This window comes from Salvelinus namaycush, chromosome 21 (genome assembly GCF_016432855.1).
Source record: "Salvelinus namaycush isolate Seneca chromosome 21, SaNama_1.0, whole genome shotgun sequence".
In the NCBI taxonomy this organism is placed as follows: domain Eukaryota; kingdom Metazoa; phylum Chordata; class Actinopteri; order Salmoniformes; family Salmonidae; genus Salvelinus; species Salvelinus namaycush.
The window spans coordinates 56,355,312-56,376,599 of NC_052327.1; the positions used below are offsets into that span (position 1 = coordinate 56,355,312).

At 44.1% G+C, this 21,288-nt stretch overlaps 1 protein-coding gene across 1 annotated transcript in view; it reads right to left on the bottom strand.

Annotated features, from left to right (window-relative positions):
* LOC120066518 (cGMP-inhibited 3',5'-cyclic phosphodiesterase A-like) overlaps positions 1-21,288 on the bottom strand; it is a 97,821-nt gene that overhangs the window by 64,359 nt on the left and 12,174 nt on the right. Inside the window, exon 2 of the mRNA XM_039017944.1 lies at positions 1,444-1,596. Coding sequence (XP_038873872.1) covers positions 1,444-1,560 — 117 coding nt within the window. The 5' untranslated portion in view covers positions 1,561-1,596. The remainder of the gene's footprint in view (positions 1-1,443; positions 1,597-21,288) is intronic.

Consider the following 21,288-nt stretch of genomic DNA (forward strand, 5'->3'; position numbering starts at 1 on the left):
CACTCTTGGCATTCTCTCAACCAGCTTCATGAGGAATGCTTTTCCAACAGTCTTGAAGGAGTTGATGAACACTTGTTGGCTGCTTTTCCTTCACTCTGCGGCCCAACTCATTCCATACTATCTCAATTGGGATGAGGTTGGGTGATTGTGGAGGCCAGGTCATCTGATGCAGCACTCCATCCGTCTCCTTCTTTGTCAAATAGCCCTTACACAGCCTAGAGGTGTGTTTTGGGTCATTGTCCTGTTGAAAAACAAATGATAGTCCCAAGTGATAGCGCAAACCAGATGGGATGGCGTGTCGCTGCAGAATGCTGTAGTAGCCATGCTGGTTAAGTGTGCCTTGTATTCTAAATAAATCACAGAAAGTGTAACCAGCAAAGCACCCCACACCATCATTGTTCCTTCTCCATTTTTCATGGTGGGAACCACACATGAGGAGATCATCCATTCACCTACTCTGCATCTCACGAAGACACGGCGGTTGGAACCGGTTGGTAACATTAGACAGGAGACTAAATACTCTCCTGTAGAGAACTGAGTTTCTGTACTGTGTGTAGTTGGACCTTAAGGAACCGTCTATGGAACAGTATCAGTCTAAAGAGCATCATTAGTCTCTGGCAGACAGTTCTTTGAAGCACTATTCTATTGCCAAACTGTTTTGGTTTCCCAGGACCTACAAGAGTTGGGGGTGAGATGGAGGAAAGAGGAGGACGGGAATTGGAGGTATCACTGTAAAAATAATCATCTAGTTGTTTCAACAAATTATTATTAAGTAACTGGTTCCACAGACTTCTTAATTTACTGAACTTTTCGATCAAAGTGTTACCTGAACTCACAAAGACACGATAAACCAAACATCTCAAATTTGGACTCATCAGACCAAAGGACAGATTTCCACCAGTCTAATGTCCATTGCTCTTGTTTCTTGGCCCAAGCAAGTCTCTTCTTCTTATTGGTGTCCTTTAGTAGTTGTTTCTTTGCAGCAATTCGACCATGAAGGCCTGATTCAACACAACTGATTGGCTCAAACGCATTAAGAAGGAAAGAAATTCCACAAATGAACTTTTAACAAGGCACACCTGTTAATTAAAATGCATTCCAGGTGACTACCTCATGAAGCTGGTTAAGAGAACGCCAAGAGTGATCAAAGCTGTCAAGACAAAGGGTGGCTACTTTGAAGAATCTCAAATATAAATAACATTTTGATATGTTTATCACTTTTTTGGTTACTACATGATTCCAAATGTGTTATTGCATGGTTTTGATGTCTTCACTATTTCTCTACAATGTAGAAAATAGTAAAAATAAAGAAAAACCCTCGAATGAGTAGATGTGGCCAAGCTTTTGACTGGTACTGCATATCATACATTATATATATATTGCACACTGCCCTTACACATTCTGTCAGTGGCGTAGAAAGTTTGCATAGAGTTCAGCTCTTACCTGGAAGTTGAGCTGAGTGGTGAGCAGGCTGCTGACGGCACGGAGGGAGGTGCAGGTGTTGGGGGGCAGCGAGGGGTCCGCCAGCAGGTCTGAGATCAGGCCGTGGGCCTCGCCCATCACAGCTATATCCACCACCACACTGGTGCCCAACGACTGCAGAGGGGGAAGAGAGGGAGAGGGGGAGGAGAGGGAGAGGGGGAAGAGAGGGAAAGGGGGAAGAGAGGGGGAGGGGAAGAGAGGGAGAGGGGGAAGAGAGGGAGAGAGAGAAGAGAGGGAGAGGGGGAGAAGAAGAGAGGGAGAGGGGGAAGAGAGGGAAGAGGGGGAAGAGAGGGAAGAGAGGGAGAGGGGGAAGAGAGGGAGAGGGGGAAGAGAGAGAGAGGGAGAGGGAGAGGGGGAAGAGAGGGAGAGGGGGAAGAGAGAGAGAGGGAGAGGGAGAGGGGGAAGAGAGGGAGAGGAGGGAGAGGGGGAAGAGGGGGAAGAGAGGGAGAGGGGTAAGAGAGCGAGAGGAGGAAGAGAGCGAGAGGGGGAAGAGAGCGAGAGGGGGAAGAGAGCGAGAGGGAAATAACTTTTGATAAATATATTTACCAAGTAATGAACACACTGTAAGTCTGGTAAAGCTGTTATACATGAAGTAGTACAGTAAGACATTACTATGTACAATCAAGCATCCAGCTCTGTTGTCACACTGCCTGTCTCTGACCGTGTTAGTCTGAGTCTAAACACTATGACACCGCCCACCGGACTGGGAAGAAGATAACAGGAGATGATGAGTGATGCTAATGTGGCCGATAGATGGGGATGCTAATTAATAGATGTCTTGCTGTGTAGGTCAGCCTGGGTGGCTGGCTGTGAAGGGGCTGTTACGGGGTCTGTGTTTGGTGCAAATGTGCGTGCAGGACTGCCTGGGTGACTGGCAGAATGACAGGGAACATATGTCGGTCACTCCCACATGAGGAGATAAAGCATTTAGAGAAGACATTGAGGCGTTTATAAGGCTTTATTCTGTTCAGGAGCACGTATGCACACACACACACACACACACACACACGTGTGCACACACGCACCCACACACACACACGGCAGAAACACACACACACTCCTCAGGCGCTATACTACACCGTTAAAGGATCCCCTGCTCCCAGCAGAGTGCAACATCATTAGCAGCAATGCTAGTGCTAATAGTAGTAGATAAGAATAGTTGTATGACTATATTTGAAACAGTCATTTAAACATTTTGGACAGATCATTTGTGACATTCGGCTTAAAAACATACGCTATATTCAGCTGGACAGATATTGATGTAAAGTTAATTAATATTAAGGTCAATAGGAATCCCTGATATGGGATGTGGCCTTTGACCTATAACCTTTTGTGCCTGCGGACCCCTTTGTCTGTTTTCACACCGTCTACCGCCACAGCTTTGACGTTTTGACGTCACGCTGTGTGTGTGTGTGTGTGTGTGTGTGTGTGTGTGTGTGTGTGTGTGTGTGTGTGTGTGTGTGTGTGTGTGTGTGTGTGTGTGTGTGTGTTAGTTATGCGCGGGTCAGCTGTTTGTTCACACGCATTTTGCTAATAATCTATCCACAACCGCCCAAATATATGTGGATAAATTCAAATCTGAGGCTCATGCCCAACCCTAACCCGCAAATAGAAAATGTGATGTACAGTCTAAGATGGACGGAGCGATTCTTTTGATAGGCTTATATTTCTGCTTCTAATTTCTGACATTTTGATAGGCTTATATTTCTGCTTCTAATTTCTGACATTTCGATAGGCTTATATTTCCGCTTCTAATTTCTGACATTTTGATAGGCTTATATTTCTGCTTCTAATTTCTGACATTTTGATAGGCTTATATTTCTGCTTCTAATTTCTGACATTTTGATTGGCTATTTGTAAACCCTCGCTCACCAGAATAATTTCATAAATCAGTAGAATGAATGCTTCAATGTAGTTGACATCGGTCAAGTTTTCTATTTCTTCTCTGCTTCTCTTGCGCATCAAAGATGTTTAGGGACCGGGGAGAAAATGCAATAACAAAAAAAAAAAAAAAAGGAAAGATTTTCAATGCAATTTTGTGTATTTTATGTGGTGTCAGCTTTATACAGTCAACAAAAATATAAACACAACATGTAAGGGCCCTATGTTTAATGAGCTCAAATAAAAGATCCCAAAAATGTTCCATACGCACAAATAAAACGTATTTCTCTCAAATGTTGTGCACAAATTTGTAGTCATCCCCGCTAGTGACAAGATAATCCTTCCACCTGACAGGTGTGGCATATCAAGAAGCTGATTATCTTCTTATGGCTGGGGGGCAGTATTGAGTAGCTTGGATGAATAAGGTGCCCAGAGTAAACTGCCTGCTACTCAGGCCCAGTTGCTAATATATGCATACTATTAGTAGATTTGGATAGAAAACAATCTGACGTTTCTATAACTGTTTGAATGATGTCTGTGAGTAAAACAGAACTCATATGGCAGGCAAAAATCTGAGAAAATCCAACCAGGAAGTGGGAAATCTGAGGTTTGTAGGTTTTCAACTCATCGCCTATCGAATATACAGTGGGATATTGGTCATATTGCACTTCCTAAGGCTTCCACTAGATGTCAACAGTCTTTAAAACTGTGTTTGATGCTTCTACTGTGAAGGAGGGGGGAATGAGGGCTCTTTGAATCATGGGTCTGGCAGAGTGCCATGAGCTGACCAGGCGCACGTTCACGTGAGAGAGTTAGCTTGCGTTCCATTGCATTTCTGAAGACAAAGGAATTCTCCGGTTGGAACATTATTGAAGATTTATATTAAAAACATCCTAAAGATTGATTCTATACTTCGTTTGACATGTTTCTACGAACTGTAATATGACTTTTCGTCTGAACTTTCGCATGGACTTGCCCGCGCGTCGTGAGTTTGGATTGTGTACTGAACGCGCAAACAAAAAGGAGGTATTTGGACATAAATTATGGACTTTATGGAACAAAACAAACATTTATTGTGGAACTGGGATTCCTGGGAGTGCATTCCGATGAAGATCATCAAAGGTAAGTGAATATTCATAATGCTATTCTGACATCTGTTGACTCCACAACATGGTGGATATCTTCATGGCTTGTTTGGGCTCTGAGTGCTGTACTCAGATTATAGCATGGTTTGCTTTTTCCGTAAAGTTTTTTTGAAATCTGACACAGCGGTTGCATTAAGGAGAGGTTTATCTAAAGTTCCATGTATAATACTTGTATCTTTTAGCAATGTTTATGATGAGTATTTCTGTAAATTGATGTGGCTCTCTGCAAAATCACCGGATGTTTTGGAGGCAAAACATTACTGAACATAACGAGCCAATGTAAACTGAGATTTTTGGATATAAATATGAACTTTATCGAACAAAACATACATGTATTGTGTAACATGAAGTCCTATGAGTGTCATCTGATGAAGATCATCAAAGTGACTCCTCTCTTTGGCTGGAAAAATGGCTGTGTTTTTCTGTGAATAGGTGCTCACCTAACATAATGATATGTTTTGCTTTCGTCGTAAAGCCTTTTTGAAATCGGACACTGTGGTGGGATTAACAACAAGTTTATCTTTAAAATGGTGTAAAATACTTCTATGTCTGAGGAATTTTAATTATGAGATTTCTGTTCTTTTGAATTTTGCGCCCTGCAGTTTCACTGGCTGTTTTCATATCGATCCCGTTAACGGGATCCCAACCACAAGAAGTTAATTAAACAGCATGATCATTACATAGGTGCACCTTGTGCTGGAGATAATAAAAGGCCACTCTAAAATATGCAGTTTTGTTACAACACAATGCCACAGACGTCTCAAGTTTTGAGGAGCGTGCAATTGGCATGCTGACTGCAGGAATGTCCACCAGAGTAGTTGCCAATTTCTCTACCATAAGTCGCCTCCAACGTTGTTTTAGAGAATTTGGCAGTAAGTCCAACCGGCCTCACAATCGCAGACCAAGTGTAACCACGCCAGCCCAGGACCTCCACACCCAGCTTCTTCGCCTGCAGGATCATCAGTTAGACCCTATACAGTTAGACCCTACAGTTAGACCCTGTACAGATAGACCCTATACAGTTAGACCCTACAATTAGACCCTACAGTTAGACCCTGTAATGTTAGACCCTATACAGTTAGACCCTGTACAGTTAGACCCTACAGTTAGACCCTACAGTTAGACTCTGTACAGTTAGACCCTACAGTTAGACCCTACAGTTAGACCCTACAGTTAGACCCTACAGTTAGACCCTAAAGCTGAGGCTGAGTCTACACTCTAACACCAGATCAATTTAATGAAAGTAAAACCTCAATGTATATTATATACTATAGATATGAATTGCATTGTTTTCTCTCTGTTCAACCCGCTCGGCCGCCATTCATCCACACAATATTCTATGACCCTAAACCCGCACGCATCGCAGATATAACCACGGGGACTGTGGGTTTTGATTCAGCCCATGCATCACAAGTGTGAGTGAATGAGCACGTGAGTGAATGAGTGAGTGAGAGAATGAGTGAATTCTCTCACTCACTCATTCACCACCTCAACTGCAGTACAGAGTCAATGTGCAGGGGGGTATGAGGTAATAACTTGGCTATATACACGGGGTACCAGTACAGAGTCAATGTGCAGGGGGGTATGAGGTAATAACTTGGCTATATACACGGGGTACCAGTACAGAGTAAATGTCCAGGGGGGTATGAGGTAATAACTTGGCTATATACACGGGGTGCCAGTACAGAGTCAATGTGCAGGGGGGGTATGAGGTAATAACTTGGCGATATACACGGTGCCAGTACAGAGTCAATGTGCAGGGGGGTATGAGGTAATAACTTGGCCATATACACGGGGTGCCAGTACAGAGTCAATCTGCAGGGGGGTATGAGGTAATAACTTGGCTATATACACGGGGTACCAGTACAGAGTAAATGTGCAGGGGGGTATGAGGTAATAACTTGGCCATATACACGGGGTGCCAGTACAGAGTCAATGTGCAGGGGGGTATGAGGTAATAACTTGGCTATATACACGGGGTACCAGTACAGAGTCAATGTGCAGGGGGGTATGAGTTAATAACTTGGCTATATATACAGGCTACCAATACTGAGTCAATGTGCAGGGGGGTACGAGGTCATTGAGGTAGATATGTACATATAGGTAGGGATAAAGTGACTAAGCAACAGGATCATTCACGGTTACATCAGCTAGCTGGCAGGCATACTAAATGATCCTCTTTATATTTGCACCATGGCCACGTGTTGTCCTTATAGTCTTCACAACAGGTGTGTGTAAAGGGCTTCAGGTCTGTTTGTGGAAACAGAGGTATGTTTTGATTGGCAATCATTTTAATCGTTCACATTCACCAACGTTTCAGAACTGTGGGGGCAGAAAGGAAAGTGTTGTGTGTGGGTGGGAACCAGCGGAGGCTGCTGAGGGGAGGACGGCTCATAATAATGGCTGAAACAGAACAAATGGAACGGCATGTTTGATATATTTGATACCATTCCATTGATTCCGTTCCAGCCATTACCATAAACCCATCCTCCCCTATTAAGGAACCACCAACCTCCTGTGGTGGGAACATGACACTTTACTGCAGCACTATCCTCTCTATTTAGAAACAACTGTCTCTCTTCTTCTATCTCTCTCCTCTCCCATCCCCTAACCTCCCCTAACCTCTCCTCCCCTCTTCTCCCATCCCCTAATCTCTCCTCTCCCATCCCCTAACCTCTCCTCCCCTCTTCTCACATCCCCTCTTCTCCCCTTCCATCCCCTAACCTCCCCTAACCTCTCCTCCCCTAACCTCTCCTCCCCTCTTCTCACATCCCCTCTTCTCCCCTTCCATCCTCTCACCTCCCCTACCCTCCCCTCTCATCCCCTCCCATCCCCTAACCTCTCCTCCCCTTCCATCCCCTCACCTCCGCTACACTCCCCTCTCATCCCCTCCCATCCCCTCCTCTCCCCTCCCCTCACATCTCATCTCCTATCATTCCACCCCCTCTCGCCTCCCCTCCTCCTCCTCCCCTCCTCCTCCTCTCTTATCATCCCCTCCCCTCCCCTCTCATCCCATTCCTCTCCTCTCCCCTCTCCCCCTCTCCTATCATTCCTCTCCTCTCCCCTCTCCTCCTCTCCTTTCCTCACCTCTGATCCTCTCATTCCAAACCATCCTCTCCCCTCCTCTCTCCTCCCTTCCCCTCTCCTCCTCTCTTATCATCCCCTCCCCTCCTCTCTTATCATCCCCTCCCCTCCATTCTCCTCCTCTCCTTTCCTCTCCTCCTCTCCTCCTCCCCTCCTCTCTTATCATCCCCTCCCCTCCCCTCTCATCCCATTCCTCTCCTCTCCCCTCTCCCCCTCTCCTATCATTCCTCTCCTCTCCCCTCTCCTCCTCTCCTCTCATTCCAAACCATCCTCTCCCCTCCTCTCTCCTCCCTTCCCCTCTCCTCCTCTCTTATCATCCCCTCCTCTCTCATCATCCCCTCCCCTCCATTCTCCTCCTCTCCTCCTCCCCTCCTCTCTTATCATCCCCTCCCCTCCCTTCTCATCCTCTCCTTTCCTCTCCTCCTCTCCTCTCCTCTCCTCTCCACCTCTACTCTCCTCTCCTCCTCCCCTCCTCTCTTATCATCCCCCCCTCTCTCCTCTCCTCTCCTTTCATTCCACCCCCTCTCCTCCTCTCCTCTCATTCCACCCCCTCTCCCCTCCTCTCCTCTCCTCCTCCTCCCCTCCTCTCTTATCATCCCATCCCATCCGCTCCCCTCCCATCCCCTCCCTCCCCTCTCCTCCCCCAGCCTCTCATCTCCTCTCTTCCTCCTGTCCTCCTCTCCTGTCCTTCCAGCCCCTCTCCTCCCCTCCTCTCCTCTCCTATCATTCCACCCCCTCTCCCCTCCTCTCATATGATCCTCTCCTCTCTCCTCCTCTCCTCTCCTCCTCTCATTCCACCCCTCTCCACCTCTACTCTCCTCTCCTCCTCCCCCCCTCTCTTATCGTCCCCTCCCCTCCCTCCCTCTCCTCTCCTCTCACCCCCTCTCCTCTCATTCCACCCCCTCTCCCCTCCTCTCCTCTCCTCCTCCTCCCCTCCTCTCTTATCATCCCCTCCCCTCTCCTCCCCCCAGCCTCTCCTCTCCTCCTCCTTTCCTTCTCTCCTCCCCTCCTCCTATCATTCCACCCCCTCTCCCCTCCTCTCCTCTCCTCCTCCTTCTTCCCTCCTCTCATATCATCCCATCCACTCCCCTCCTCCCCTATCATTCCACCCCCTCTCCTCTCCCCTCCTCTCCTCTCCTCCTGTCCTCCTCTCCTCTCATATCATCCCATCCACCCCTCCTATCATTCCACCCCCTCTCCTCTTCCTGTCCTCCTCCTCCCATATCATCCCATCCAATCCCCTCCCGTCCCCTCTCATCTCCTCCTAGAAGTGAGCTGAACAAGACAAGACACATATTTGTGAAGAGGGAAGCGTTTCCAGAGAACAGCTGGCTGGACAGATTCTGTCTTGACCCTCAGGGGGTTGTTAGCTCTCTCTCTCTCTCTCTCTCTCTCTCTCTCTCTCTCTCTCTCTCTCACACACACACACACACACACACACACACACACACACACACACACACACACACACACACACACACACACACACACACACACACACACACACACACACACACACACACACGAAGACACACATAAACACACCGACACACACACAGCGAAAGGAGAGGGAAAAAGCATTACCATACCACAGGAGGATGCCAGTGATGAAGTCCAGTCCAACAACAGAGCAGAGACAAACCCTGAGACAGTATCATGGTGATGATAATGTTATTGTGTATTTTGCACTGGGACAACTATTAATGCCAAAAAAGACTGTGGTGCAACCAGACTCATGCAGTCCAGGTGCACATTGGGTAAGATTGTACATGTGGTCTGTGTTGGGTATTCTTAGTGGGAGGTCCCAGCTAAAAGGAATTCTTGCTCTTTCACATAACCTCCCGTATGTATCAAGCCTCTCAGGGCAGGGCTGATTCAGGATCAGTTTTGCCTAGATTCTAAAAGAATTGACAGAGTAGTTCTGATTCAGGGTAGGTCTGATTCAGGATCAGTTTTGCCTAGATTCTAAAAGAATTGACAGAGTAGGTCTGATTCAGGGCAGGTCTGATTCAGGATCAGTTTTGCCTAGATTCTAAAAGAATTGACAGAATTGACAGAGTAGGTCTGATTCAGAGCAGGGCTGATTCAGGATCAGTTTTGCCTAGATTCTAAAAGAATTGACAGGTGGGACTTGATCCTACAGTACATCAGCACTCCTATTCTGAGAAGCTTCATGACAACTTGACTATCCTTCTCTGGTTCACATGTCTATTTGGCTATGTCACACCTTTGTGATTTATGTCTGTAAATGAAAGCGCTTCGACAAATGCAATGTCTTTATTAGTCTTTATTATTATTTAGTCTTTATTATTATTCATATTATAATATGGGGGGGGGGGGGGGGGGACAGTGGACATACACTGCTCAAAAAAATAAAGGGAACACTAAAATAACACATCCTAGATCTGAATGAATGAAATATTCTTATTAAATACTTTTGTCTTTACATAGTTGAATGTGCTGACAACAAAATCACACAAAAATTATCAATGGAAATCAAATGTATCAACCCATGGAGGTCTGGATTTGGAGTCACACTCAAAATTAAAGTGGAAAACCACACTACAGCCTGATCCAACTTTGATGTTGTCACGTTCTGACCATAGTTCTTGTGTGTTGTGCTTGTTTTAGTGTTGGTCAGGACGTGAGCTGGGTGGGCATTCTATGTTGTGTGTCTTGTTTGTCCGTTTCTATGTTTGGCCTAATATGGTTCTCAATCAGAGGCAGATGTTTTGTGTTGTCTCTGATTGGGAAACATATATAGGTGGCTTGTTTTGTGTTGGGGATTGTGGGTGGTTGTTTCCTGTCTTTGTGTTTTCTCTGCACCAGATAGGGCTGTATCGGTTTGCCACATTTTTGTTATTTTGTATTGTTGTAAGTGTTCACTGTTTTCGTCTATTAAACATGTTGAGCACTGGCTACGCTGCGTGTTGGTCCGATCCCTGCTACACCTTCTCTTCTCTTGAAGAGGAGGAAGGCTGCCATTACAGATGTAATGTCCTTAAAACAAGTCAAAATGAGGCTCAGTAGTGTGTGTGGTCTCCACGTGCCTGTATGACCTCCCTACAACGCCTGGGCATGCTCCTGATGAGGTGGCGGATGGTCTCCTGAGGGATCTCCTCCCAGACCTGGACTAAAGCATCCGCCAACTCCTGGACAGTCTGTGGTGCAACGTGGCGTTGGTGGATGGAGCGAGACATGATGTCCCAGATGTGCTCAATTGGATTCAGATCTGGGGAACGGGCGGTCCATAGCATCAATGCCTTCCTCTTGCAGGAACTGCTGACACACTCCAGCCACATGAGGTCTAGCATTGTCTTGCATTAGGAGGAACCCAGGGCCAACCGCACCAGCATATGGTCTCACAAGGGGTCTGAGGATCTCATCTCGGTACCTAATGGCAGTCAGGCTACCTCTGGCGAGCACATGGAGGGCTGTGCGGCCCCCCAAAGAAATGCCACCCCACACCATGACTGACCCACCACCAAACCGGTCATGCTGGAGGATGTTGCAGGCAGCAGAACGATCTCCACGGCGTCTCCAGACTCTGTCACGTCTGTCACATGTGCTCAGTGTGAACCTGCTTTCATTTGTGAAGAGCACAGGGCGCCAGTGGCGAATTTGCCAATCTTGGTGTTCTCTGGCAAATGCCAAACGTCCTGCACGGTGTTGGGCTGTAAGCACAACCCCCACCTGTAGACGTCGGGCCCTCATACCACCCTCATGGAGTCTGTTTCTGACCGTTTGAGCAGACACATGCACATGTGTGGCCTGCTGGAGGTCATTTTGCAGGTCTATGGCAGTGCTCCTCCTGCTCCTCCTTGCACAAAGGCGGAGGTAGCGGTCCTGCTGCTGGGTTGTTGCCCTCCTACGGCCTCCTCCACGTCTCCTGATGTACTGGCCTGTCTCCTGGTAGCGCCTCCATGCTCTGGACACTACGCTGACAGACACAGCAAACCTTCTTGCCACAGCTCGCATTGATGTGCCATCCTGGATGAGCTGCACTACCTGAGCCACTTGTGTGGGTTGTAGACTCCGTCTCATGCTACCACTAGAGTGAAAGCACCGCCAGCATTCAAAAGTGACCAAAACATCAGCCAGGAAGCATAGGAACTGAGAAGTGGTCTGTGGTCACCACCTGCAGAACCACTCCTTTATTGGGGGTGTCTTGCTAATTGCCTATAATTTCCACCTGTTGTCTATTCCATTTGCACAACAGCATGTGAAATTTATTGTCAATCAGTGTTGCTTCCTAAGTGGACAGTTTGATTTCACACAAGTGTGATTGACTTGGAGTTACATTGTGTTGTTTAAGTGTTCCCTTTATTTTTTTGAGCAGTGTATTTAAAACTGGTCTTAAAAACACACCTTTTTAGCTTTGCTTCTCCTTAAGGTGTTTTTTAAGTCTTTCAGTTTAGTACAGATCACGGTTGGGTTATAGAAAAAATATCAGAAACTTTGAACATCCCACGGAGCACCATTAAATGCATTATTTAAAAAATTTAAAGAATATGGCACCACAACAAACCTGCCAAGAGAGGGCCGCCCACCAAAACTCACGGACCAGGCAAGGATGGCATTAATCAGAGAGCAACAAAGAGACCAAAGATAACCCTGAAGGAGCTGCAAAGCTCCACAGAGGAGATTGGAGTATCTATCCATAGGACCACGTTAAGCCGTACACTCCACAGAGCTGGGCTTTACGGAAAAGTGGCCAGAAAAAAGCCATTGCTTAAAGAAAAAAATAACCAAACACGTTTGGTGTTCGCCAAAAGGCATGTGGAAGATTCCCCAAACATATGGAAGAAGGTACTCTGGTCAGATGAGACAATGAAGGAAAACGCTATGTCTGGCGCAAACCCAACACCTCTCATCACCCCGAGAATACCATCCCCACAGTGAAGCATGGTGGTGGCAGCATCATGCTGTGGTGATGTTTTTCATCGGCAGGGACTGGGAAACTGGTCAGAAACTAAGGAATAATGAATGGCACAAAATACAGGGACATTTTTGAGGGAAACCTGTTTCAGCCTTCCAGAGATTTGAGACTGGGATGGAGGTTCACCTTCCCGCAGTGCAATGACCCTAAGCATACTGCTAAAGCAACACTTGAGTGGTTTAAGGGGAAACATTTAAATGTCTTGGAATGGCCTAGTCAAAGCCCAGACCTCAATCCATTTGAGAATCTGTGGTATGACTTAAAGATTGCTTTACACCAGCGGAACCCATCCAACTTGAAGGAGCTGGAGCAGTTTAGCCTTGAAGAATGGGCAAAAATCACAGTGGCTAGATGTGCCAAGCTTATAAAAACATACCCCAAGAGACTTGCAGCTGTAATTGCTGCAAAAGGTGGCTCTACAAAGTATTGACTTTAGGGGGGTGAATAGTTATGCACGCTCAAGTTCTGTTTTTTTGTCTTATTTCTGGTTTGTTTCACAATAAAAAATATTTTGCATCTTCAAAGTGGTAGGCATGTTGTGTAAATCAAATGATACAAACCCCCCAAAAAATCTATTTTAATTCCAGGTTGTAATGCAACAAAATAGGAAAAATTCCAGGGGGGGGGGTGAATACTTTCGCAAGCCACTGTACAGAGGCCCATTATCAGCAACCATCACTCCTGTGTTCCAATGTCACGTTGTGTTAGCTAATCCAAATTTATCTTTTTAAAAGGCTAATTGATCATTAGAAAACCCTTTTGCAATTATGTTAGCACAGCTGAAAACTGTTGTGCTTATTAATGAAGCAATAAAACTGGCCTTCTTTAGACTAGTTGAGTATCTGGAGCATCATAATTTGTGGGTTTGATTACAGGCTCAAAATGGCCAGAAACAAACTTTCTTCTGAAACTGGTCAGTCTATTTTTGTTCTGAGAAATGAAGGCTATTCCATGTGAGAAATTGCCAAGAAACTGAAGATCTCGTACAACACTGTGTACTACTCCCTTCACAGAACAGCGCAAACTGGCTCTAACCAGAATAGAAAGAGGAGTGGGATGCCCCGGTGCACAACTGAGCAAGAAGACATGTACCATAGAGTGTGTAGTTTGAGAAACAGATGCCTTACAAGTCCTCAACTGGCAGCTTCATTAAATAGTACCCACAAAACACCAGTCTCAATGTCAACAATGAAGAGGCAACTCCAGGATAAAAAGAAAAGATTAAGATGGGCAAAAGAACACAGACACTGGACAGAGGAAGATTGGAAAAAAGTGTTATGGACAGACAAATCAATTTTTTAGGTGTTCTGATCACAAAGAAGAACATTTGTGAGACGCAGAAAAAATGAAAGGATACTGGAGGAGTGCTTGACATCATCTGTCAAGCATGGTGGAGGCAATGTGATGGTCTGGGGGGGCTTTGGTTGTGGTAAAGTGGGAGATTTGTACAGGGTAAAAGGGATATTGAAGAAGGAAGGCTATCACTCCATTTTGCAATGCCATGCCATACCCTGTGGACGGCGCTTAATTGGAGCCAATTTCCACCTGCAACAGGACAATGACCCAAAGCACAGCTCCACACTATGCAAGAACTAGGGAAGAAGCAGTCAGCTGGTATTCTGTCTATAATAGAGTGGCCAGCACAGTCACCGGATCTCAACCCTATTGAGCTGTTGTGCGAGCAGCTTGACCGTATGGTACGTAAGAACTGCCCATCAAGCCAATCCAACTTGTGGGAGGTGCTTCAGGAAGCATGGGGTGAAATCTCTTCAGATTACCTCAACAAACTGACAACTAGAACGCCAAAGGTCTGCAAGGCTGTAATTGCTGCAAATGGAGGATTCTTTGACGAAACACAATGTTTGAAGGACACAATTATTATTTCAATTAAAAATCATTATTTATAACCTTGTCAACGTCTTGACTATATTTCTTATTCATTTTGCAACTCGATTCATGTATATTTTCATGGAAAACAAGGACATTTCTAAGTGACCCTTAACTTCTTGAGAATACAGGGGGTGCTATTTTCCCATTAGCATAATTTGCTCAACAGATTAAACTGCCTCTTATTCAATTATTGCTCTTACTACATGCATATAAATAATACCATTGGAAAGAAAACAATCTCTAGTTTCTAAAACCGTTTCAATTTTGTCTCTGAGTGATACAGAAGTCATTTCACAGCACTTTCCATGACCAAGAACATAAAATCAAGATGTGTTATGCTGGCTTCAAAGCTCTGCCTATATATGGTCGTGCCCCCTATGACCCGAAACACACCTCATTCGCCTTCCTCTGGGTGTCAAGAGGACGTCAGAGGAGAAATTCTTTGTTTATCTGGTACTGACGTGAAATAAGACCTATTTCTTTGGCGTGACCGACAACTTCCGGTTTGCTGATTCGCACGAGTTGGAGCTGCGATTGTGTACTGTTTTGCTGGCGTTATGGATGAAAACTATCTCCGTGTCGAATTTTGTTTGATACATGTGACCATATCATCGTAATGTATGTTTTTTCAATATAGTTTAATCAGATTATTTGAATTTTTTTGGGAGTTTTGCGGTGTTCCGTTGTCACAATTTATTTACATTTGAGAGATCTGTGCCACTCGACCGGTACCTGTGCTAAATGGAGTGGGAAAGGAAGATTTCTGAACGGAACCAACGACTCATCTTGACAAAGGACACTTTGATCAACATTCTGATGAAAGATCAGCCATAGTAAGACCCAATTTACGATGTTATATCATATCTGTTGTGCATGTGAACTGACCGTGGGCGCCTAGCCGAATCTGCCTTGTATAGCTATGCTAATTTAGCGCTACATTTTGTTTTCGTTATAAAACATTTAATAAATCTGAAATATTGTTTGGATTCACCAGATGTTGGGCTTTCAATATCTGTACGCTGTGTATTTTTCTGAAATGTTTTAAGATGAGTAATTCGTTATATGACGTTGGTCTCTGTAATTGTTCTGGCTGGGTCAGCACTATTTCAGATTGCAGCTGCAATGTAGAACTGTGATTTATACCTGAAAAATGCACATTTTTCCCAAAAAAAACTATGCTATACCATAAATATGTTATCAGACTGTCATATTATGAAGTTGTTTCTTGGTTAGTGGCTATATATATTTTTATCTAGTCGAATTAGTGATAGCTACTGACGCAGGAAAAAGCTGTTGGGAGTAAAAAAATCGTGTCCTTTGCTAACGTGGTTAGCTAATAGATTTACATATTGTGTCTTCCCTGTAAAACATTTTAAAAATCTGAAATGGTGGCTTTATTCACAAGATCTGTATCTTTCATTAGGTGGCTTGGACTTGTGATTTAATGATATTTAGATGCTACTATTTAATTGTGACGCTATGCTAGCGATGCTAATCAGTGTGGGGGGGGTGGGGGGTGATCCCGGATCCGGGGTTGAGGCTCGTTAGAGGTTAACCTCTGAGCGGTAGTGTAAACAAAGCTTGATTTGGTTTGAACCAGATTACAACCAGCAGGTTGACATTATGGGGTTGTAAAGTAGTTGAATGTCACTTCAAATAGCTTCTACTGCTGGGTTATGGCCTTGTTCTGAGTACCCATCTCTAAAAAAAAAAAAAAGTAGGTTAAAAGAAAAAAAGGACACATTTCTGTGGACTGTAAGGAAAATAGACTGTAAAGTAGTCTTCTACAGTGTCTGGCTCAATAGAACTTGATGTTTTGATGTGGCTGTTGGACAGGATATCTGGGCCTGTGAACTGGACAGCACAGAAGACAGGAACTGGGACTATAGTGGACAAATGAGAGAAGATGATACTGGTGTCTGTCTGGTTGCTGAAGCCTGCCCCGTGTGTTGATTCAATACGACACTTTTCATATACTAGATGGCCATAAGTTTATAGCTCAGACAGCGGCACACATCCTGAACTCGCACCTTCAGCCCTGGACAGGACATGGGGTGACTGAAGACTGTTGAAACTTGAATTTGACTAAATTCATGTTATTATGTGAATTAAATTGTTGTCTTTGGTTTTGGTTTTTGTTTTAATTTGTCGTATTGCGTTGTATGTTTTTTTTCAGCTGATGTATTTTTAAAGTGACTGGATTGAAATGATATGTTGAGTTGACTGGTTATCAGGCACGGTCCTGTTGTCCAGTCATACCATTCAAATGTAAAGTTGATTAGAATCTGGGTGTGTTGTCTTTTTGTCCACCAGAGTTCAACGAGTTGGTAATTCATGTTGGGGGTTCAAGGTCACTCTTCAATTTGATTAAAAGGGCAGTGAATTCGCTGATACTCTGAGAATCTTGTATGCGCAAGCCACCTGTGTGACCCACATAGTCTTTTCTCTTAGAGATGATTCTGAACTGAAGACGTGTGTAATCACGTCATGTCTTAATTAGTTGATAGCAGTTTATTCTTTCTTATTCTGTAATGTATCATTTATTTTATATACAGTGTCAATCTTTCTTGACTAATACATGTTATTAGGAGCCTTTTTAAACCTCAAATACGGTACACGATTTACATTCTCGGATCCTGTATCTGTATCCATACTCTGCGAGGTCGAATGGTCACTTCCATTCATCTTCTGTATGTTGTCCTGTCACTTCCATTCATCTTCTGTACATTGTCCTGTCACTTCCATTCATCTTCTGTATGTTGTCCTGTCACTTCCATTCATCGTCTGTATGTTGTCCTGTCACTTCCATTCATCTTCTGTACATTGTCCTGTCACTTCCATTCATCTTCTGTATGTTGTCCTGTCACTTCCATTCATCTTCTGTATGTTGTCCTGTCACTTCCATTCATCTTCTGTACATTGTCCTGTCACTTCCATTCATCTTCTGTACATTGTCCTGTCACTTCCATTCATCTTCTGTACATTGTCCTGTCACTTCCATTCATCTTCTGTACATTGTCCTGTCACTTCCATTCATCTTCTGTACATTGTCCTGTCACTTCCATTCATCTTCTGTATGTTGTCCTGTCACTTCCATTCATCTTCTGTATGTTGTCCTGTCACTTCCATTCATCTTCTGTACATTGTCCTGTCACTTCCATTCATCTTCTGTATGTTGTCCTGTCACTTCCATTCATCTTCTGTACGTTGTCCTGTCACTTCCATTCATCTTCTGTATGTTGTCCTGTCACTTCCATTCATCGTCTGTATGTTGTCCTGTCACTTCCATTCATCTTCTGTACATTGTCCTGTCACTTCCATTCATCTTCTGTACATTGTCCTGTCACTTCCATTCATCTTCTGTACATTGTCCTGTCACTTCCATTCATCTTCTGTATGTTGTCCTGTCACTTCCATTCATCTTCTGTATGTTGTCCTGTCACTTCCATTCATCTTCTGTACATTGTCCTGTCACTTCCATTCATCTTCTGTACATTGTCCTGTCACTTCCATTCATCTTCTGTACATTGTCCTGTCACTTCCATTCATCTTCTGTATGTTGTCCTGTCACTTCCATTCATCTTCTGTACATTGTCCTGTCACTTCCATTCATCTTCTGTACATTGTCCTGTCACTTCCATTCATCTTCTGTATGTTGTCCTGTCACTTCCATTCATCTTCTGTATGTTGTCCTGTCACTTCCATTCATCGTCTGTATGTTGTCCTGTCACTTCCATTCATCGTCTGTATGTTGTCCTGTCACTTCCATTCATCTTCTGTACATTGTCCTGTCACTTCCATTCATCTTCTGTACATTGTCCTGTCACTTCCATTCATCTTCTGTATGTTGTCCTGTCACTTCCATTCATCTTCTGTATGTTGTCCTGTCACTTCCATTCATCTTCTGTATGTTGTCCTGTCACTTCCATTCATCTTCTGTATGTTGTCCTGTCACTTCCATTCATCTTCTGTACATTGTCCTGTCACTTCCATTCATCTTCTGTACATTGTCCTGTCACTTCCATTCATCTTCTGTATGTTGTCCTGTCACTTCCATTCATCGTCTGTATGTTGTCCTGTCACTTCCATTCATCTTCTGTACATTGTCCTGTCACTTCCATTCATCTTCTGTATGTTGTCCTGTCACTTCCATTCATCTTCTGTACATTGTCCTGTCACTTCCATTCATCTTCTGTATGTTGTCCTGTCACTTCCATTCATCTTCTGTACATTGTCCTGTCACTTCCATTCATCTTCTGTATGTTGTCCTGTCACTTCCATTCATCTTCTGTACATTGTCCTGTCACTTCCATTCATCTTCTGTATGTTGTCCTGTCACTTCCATTCATCTTCTGTACATTGTCCTGTCACTTCCATTCATCGTCTGTATGTTGTCCTGTCACTTCCATTCATCTTCTGTACATTGTCCTGTCACTTCCATTCATCTTCTGTACATTGTCCTGTCACTTCCATTCATCTTCTGTACATTGTCCTGTCACTTCCATTCATCTTCTATACGTTGTCCTGTCACTTCCATTCATCTTCTGTATGTTGTCCTGTCACTTCCATTCATCTTCTGTACATTGTCCTGTCACTTCCATTCATCTTCTGTATGTTGTCCTGTCACTTCCATTCATCTTCTGTACATTGTCCTGTCACTTCCATTCATCGTCTGTACATTGTCCTGTCACTTCCATTCATCGTCTGTATGTTGTCCTGTCACTTCCATTCATCTTCTGTACATTGTCCTGTCACTTCCATTCATCTTCTGTATGTTGTCCTGTCACTTCCATTCATCTTCTGTATGTTGTCCTGTCACTTCCATTCATCTTCTGTACATTGTCCTGTCACTTCCATTCATCTTCTGTACATTGTCCTGTCACTTCCATTCATCTTCTGTACATTGTCCTGTCACTTCCATTCATCTTCTGTACATTGTCCTGTCACTTCCATTCATCTTCTGTATGTTGTCCTGTCACTTCCATTCATCTTCTGTATGTTGTCCTGTCACTTCCATTCATCTTCTGGTCATGTGCCTACATTATATAGATGTTTTAATGTAGATAACCTTTATTTAATGAGGCAAGTCAGAAAACAAATTCTTATTTACAATGACGGCCTACCCCGGCCAAGCCCTCCCCTAACCCGGACGACGCTGGGCCAATTGTGCGCCGCCACATGGGTCTACCGGACTGAAACCCAGAATCTCTAGTGGCACAGCTAGCACTGCGATGCAGTGCCTTAGACCACTGTGCCACTCGGGAGTCCCCAGCCTAATCTTTTTGATTGTCAACTGTATTATTGTACAGTATTCTATTATACTGCACTATATGGACTGGAATTATAAACATTGTTCAAACCATGATGAAGCAGAAGAGAACATGCGATTCTGGTGGAACATATGTGGCCTACAAAGTTACAACTATAGGCTAGAGAATTTGATTTTAATGTTGAAATATAATACGGCCTATTTGTGTAATGAGTAGGCTGACGCATACGGTACCAGTCAAAAGTTTGGACACACCAACCAATTCCAGGGGTTTTCTTAATTTTTACTATTTTCTACCAGGTAGAATAATAGTGAAGACATAAAAGCTATGAAAAAACACACATGGAATCATGTTGTAACCTTTAAAAGTGTTAAACAAATCAAAATATATTTGATATTTAAGATTCTTCAAAGTAGCCACCCTTTGCCTTGATGACAGCTTTGCACACTCTTGGCATTCTCTCAACCAGCTTCACCTGGAATGCTTTTCCAACAGTCTTGAAGGAGTTGGCTGCACTTGTTGGCTGCTTTTCCTTCACTCTGCGGTCCAACTCATCCCAAACCATCGCAATTGGGTTGAGGCCAGGTCATCTGATGCAGCACTCCATCACTCTCCTTACATATATTAAGGCATTTGTAAAAATTCTACAGCAATATAGAGTGGGAAAGCGGCCTTGTGTATGGACAATTAATAGACACTGCAGGAAATGAAACCTAGTCGAAACATCTGTCTCGTCCAGGTCCAGAGTCTACACATACAGGTGCGCCATAGCCAATCAGAGGTACAGTGGGCTTTTATGTAATTTGCCACAAGGGCCTACCATCATTCCCTTTGAACTGGACTGTGTTTACAGGCAGTTGCAACAGCACGACTTTAGATCGCTAAATGCCACCTGAATGGATTAGTGAAAATATGTATATACCACGTTTGGGAACTTTACAGTCCTATTGATCAAACAACCATGAAAAGGTAGGCTCTCCCTCCGTTATGCAGATCAACAACAACAAGACCAACAACTAATGCTTGCCAGAGCAAGAGGAGCTAAAATATAACGAATAAACTTTTTCAGCTAGTTGGCTGTCAAAATTGCACTGATAAACGATGGGGAATTGTAGCCTTCTGCAGTTTGCTTGCCAATGCATGCTTGTCCCAACCAAGCAACCAAGCTAACTGGTTAAAATTGCCAGCTAGCTACTTCCATATTACTAACCGTAGCAGAGCTGGTTAGGCTGTTTACATGTTATCTAGAGCGTACTTTTTCTGCCTACTTTTTACTGACACCGGTCATATTCAGCGGGTGTTGCACGTTTGTAAATTCATTTATTCTGCGCTCTGGCACACTCAGATGAGAGTGCTCTGAAATCGTAGTAGATAGCCAGAATTAATTTGTGAACGCAAGTTAACTGGATAACAGTCGTTAAAGTTCACCATAGCTAGCTAGCTAGGTAAACAAATCACATTTCTTGGTAGCTAACCAAATTACACCTAATTCTCTAGCTGTGTAAAGCTACCGAAAAACGACAGGAGGGGAAAAAGTCAGTCCCTCACTCACTCCTCCAATGACATGACATCCTCCTAGCAGCTAGCAAGCTAGCTA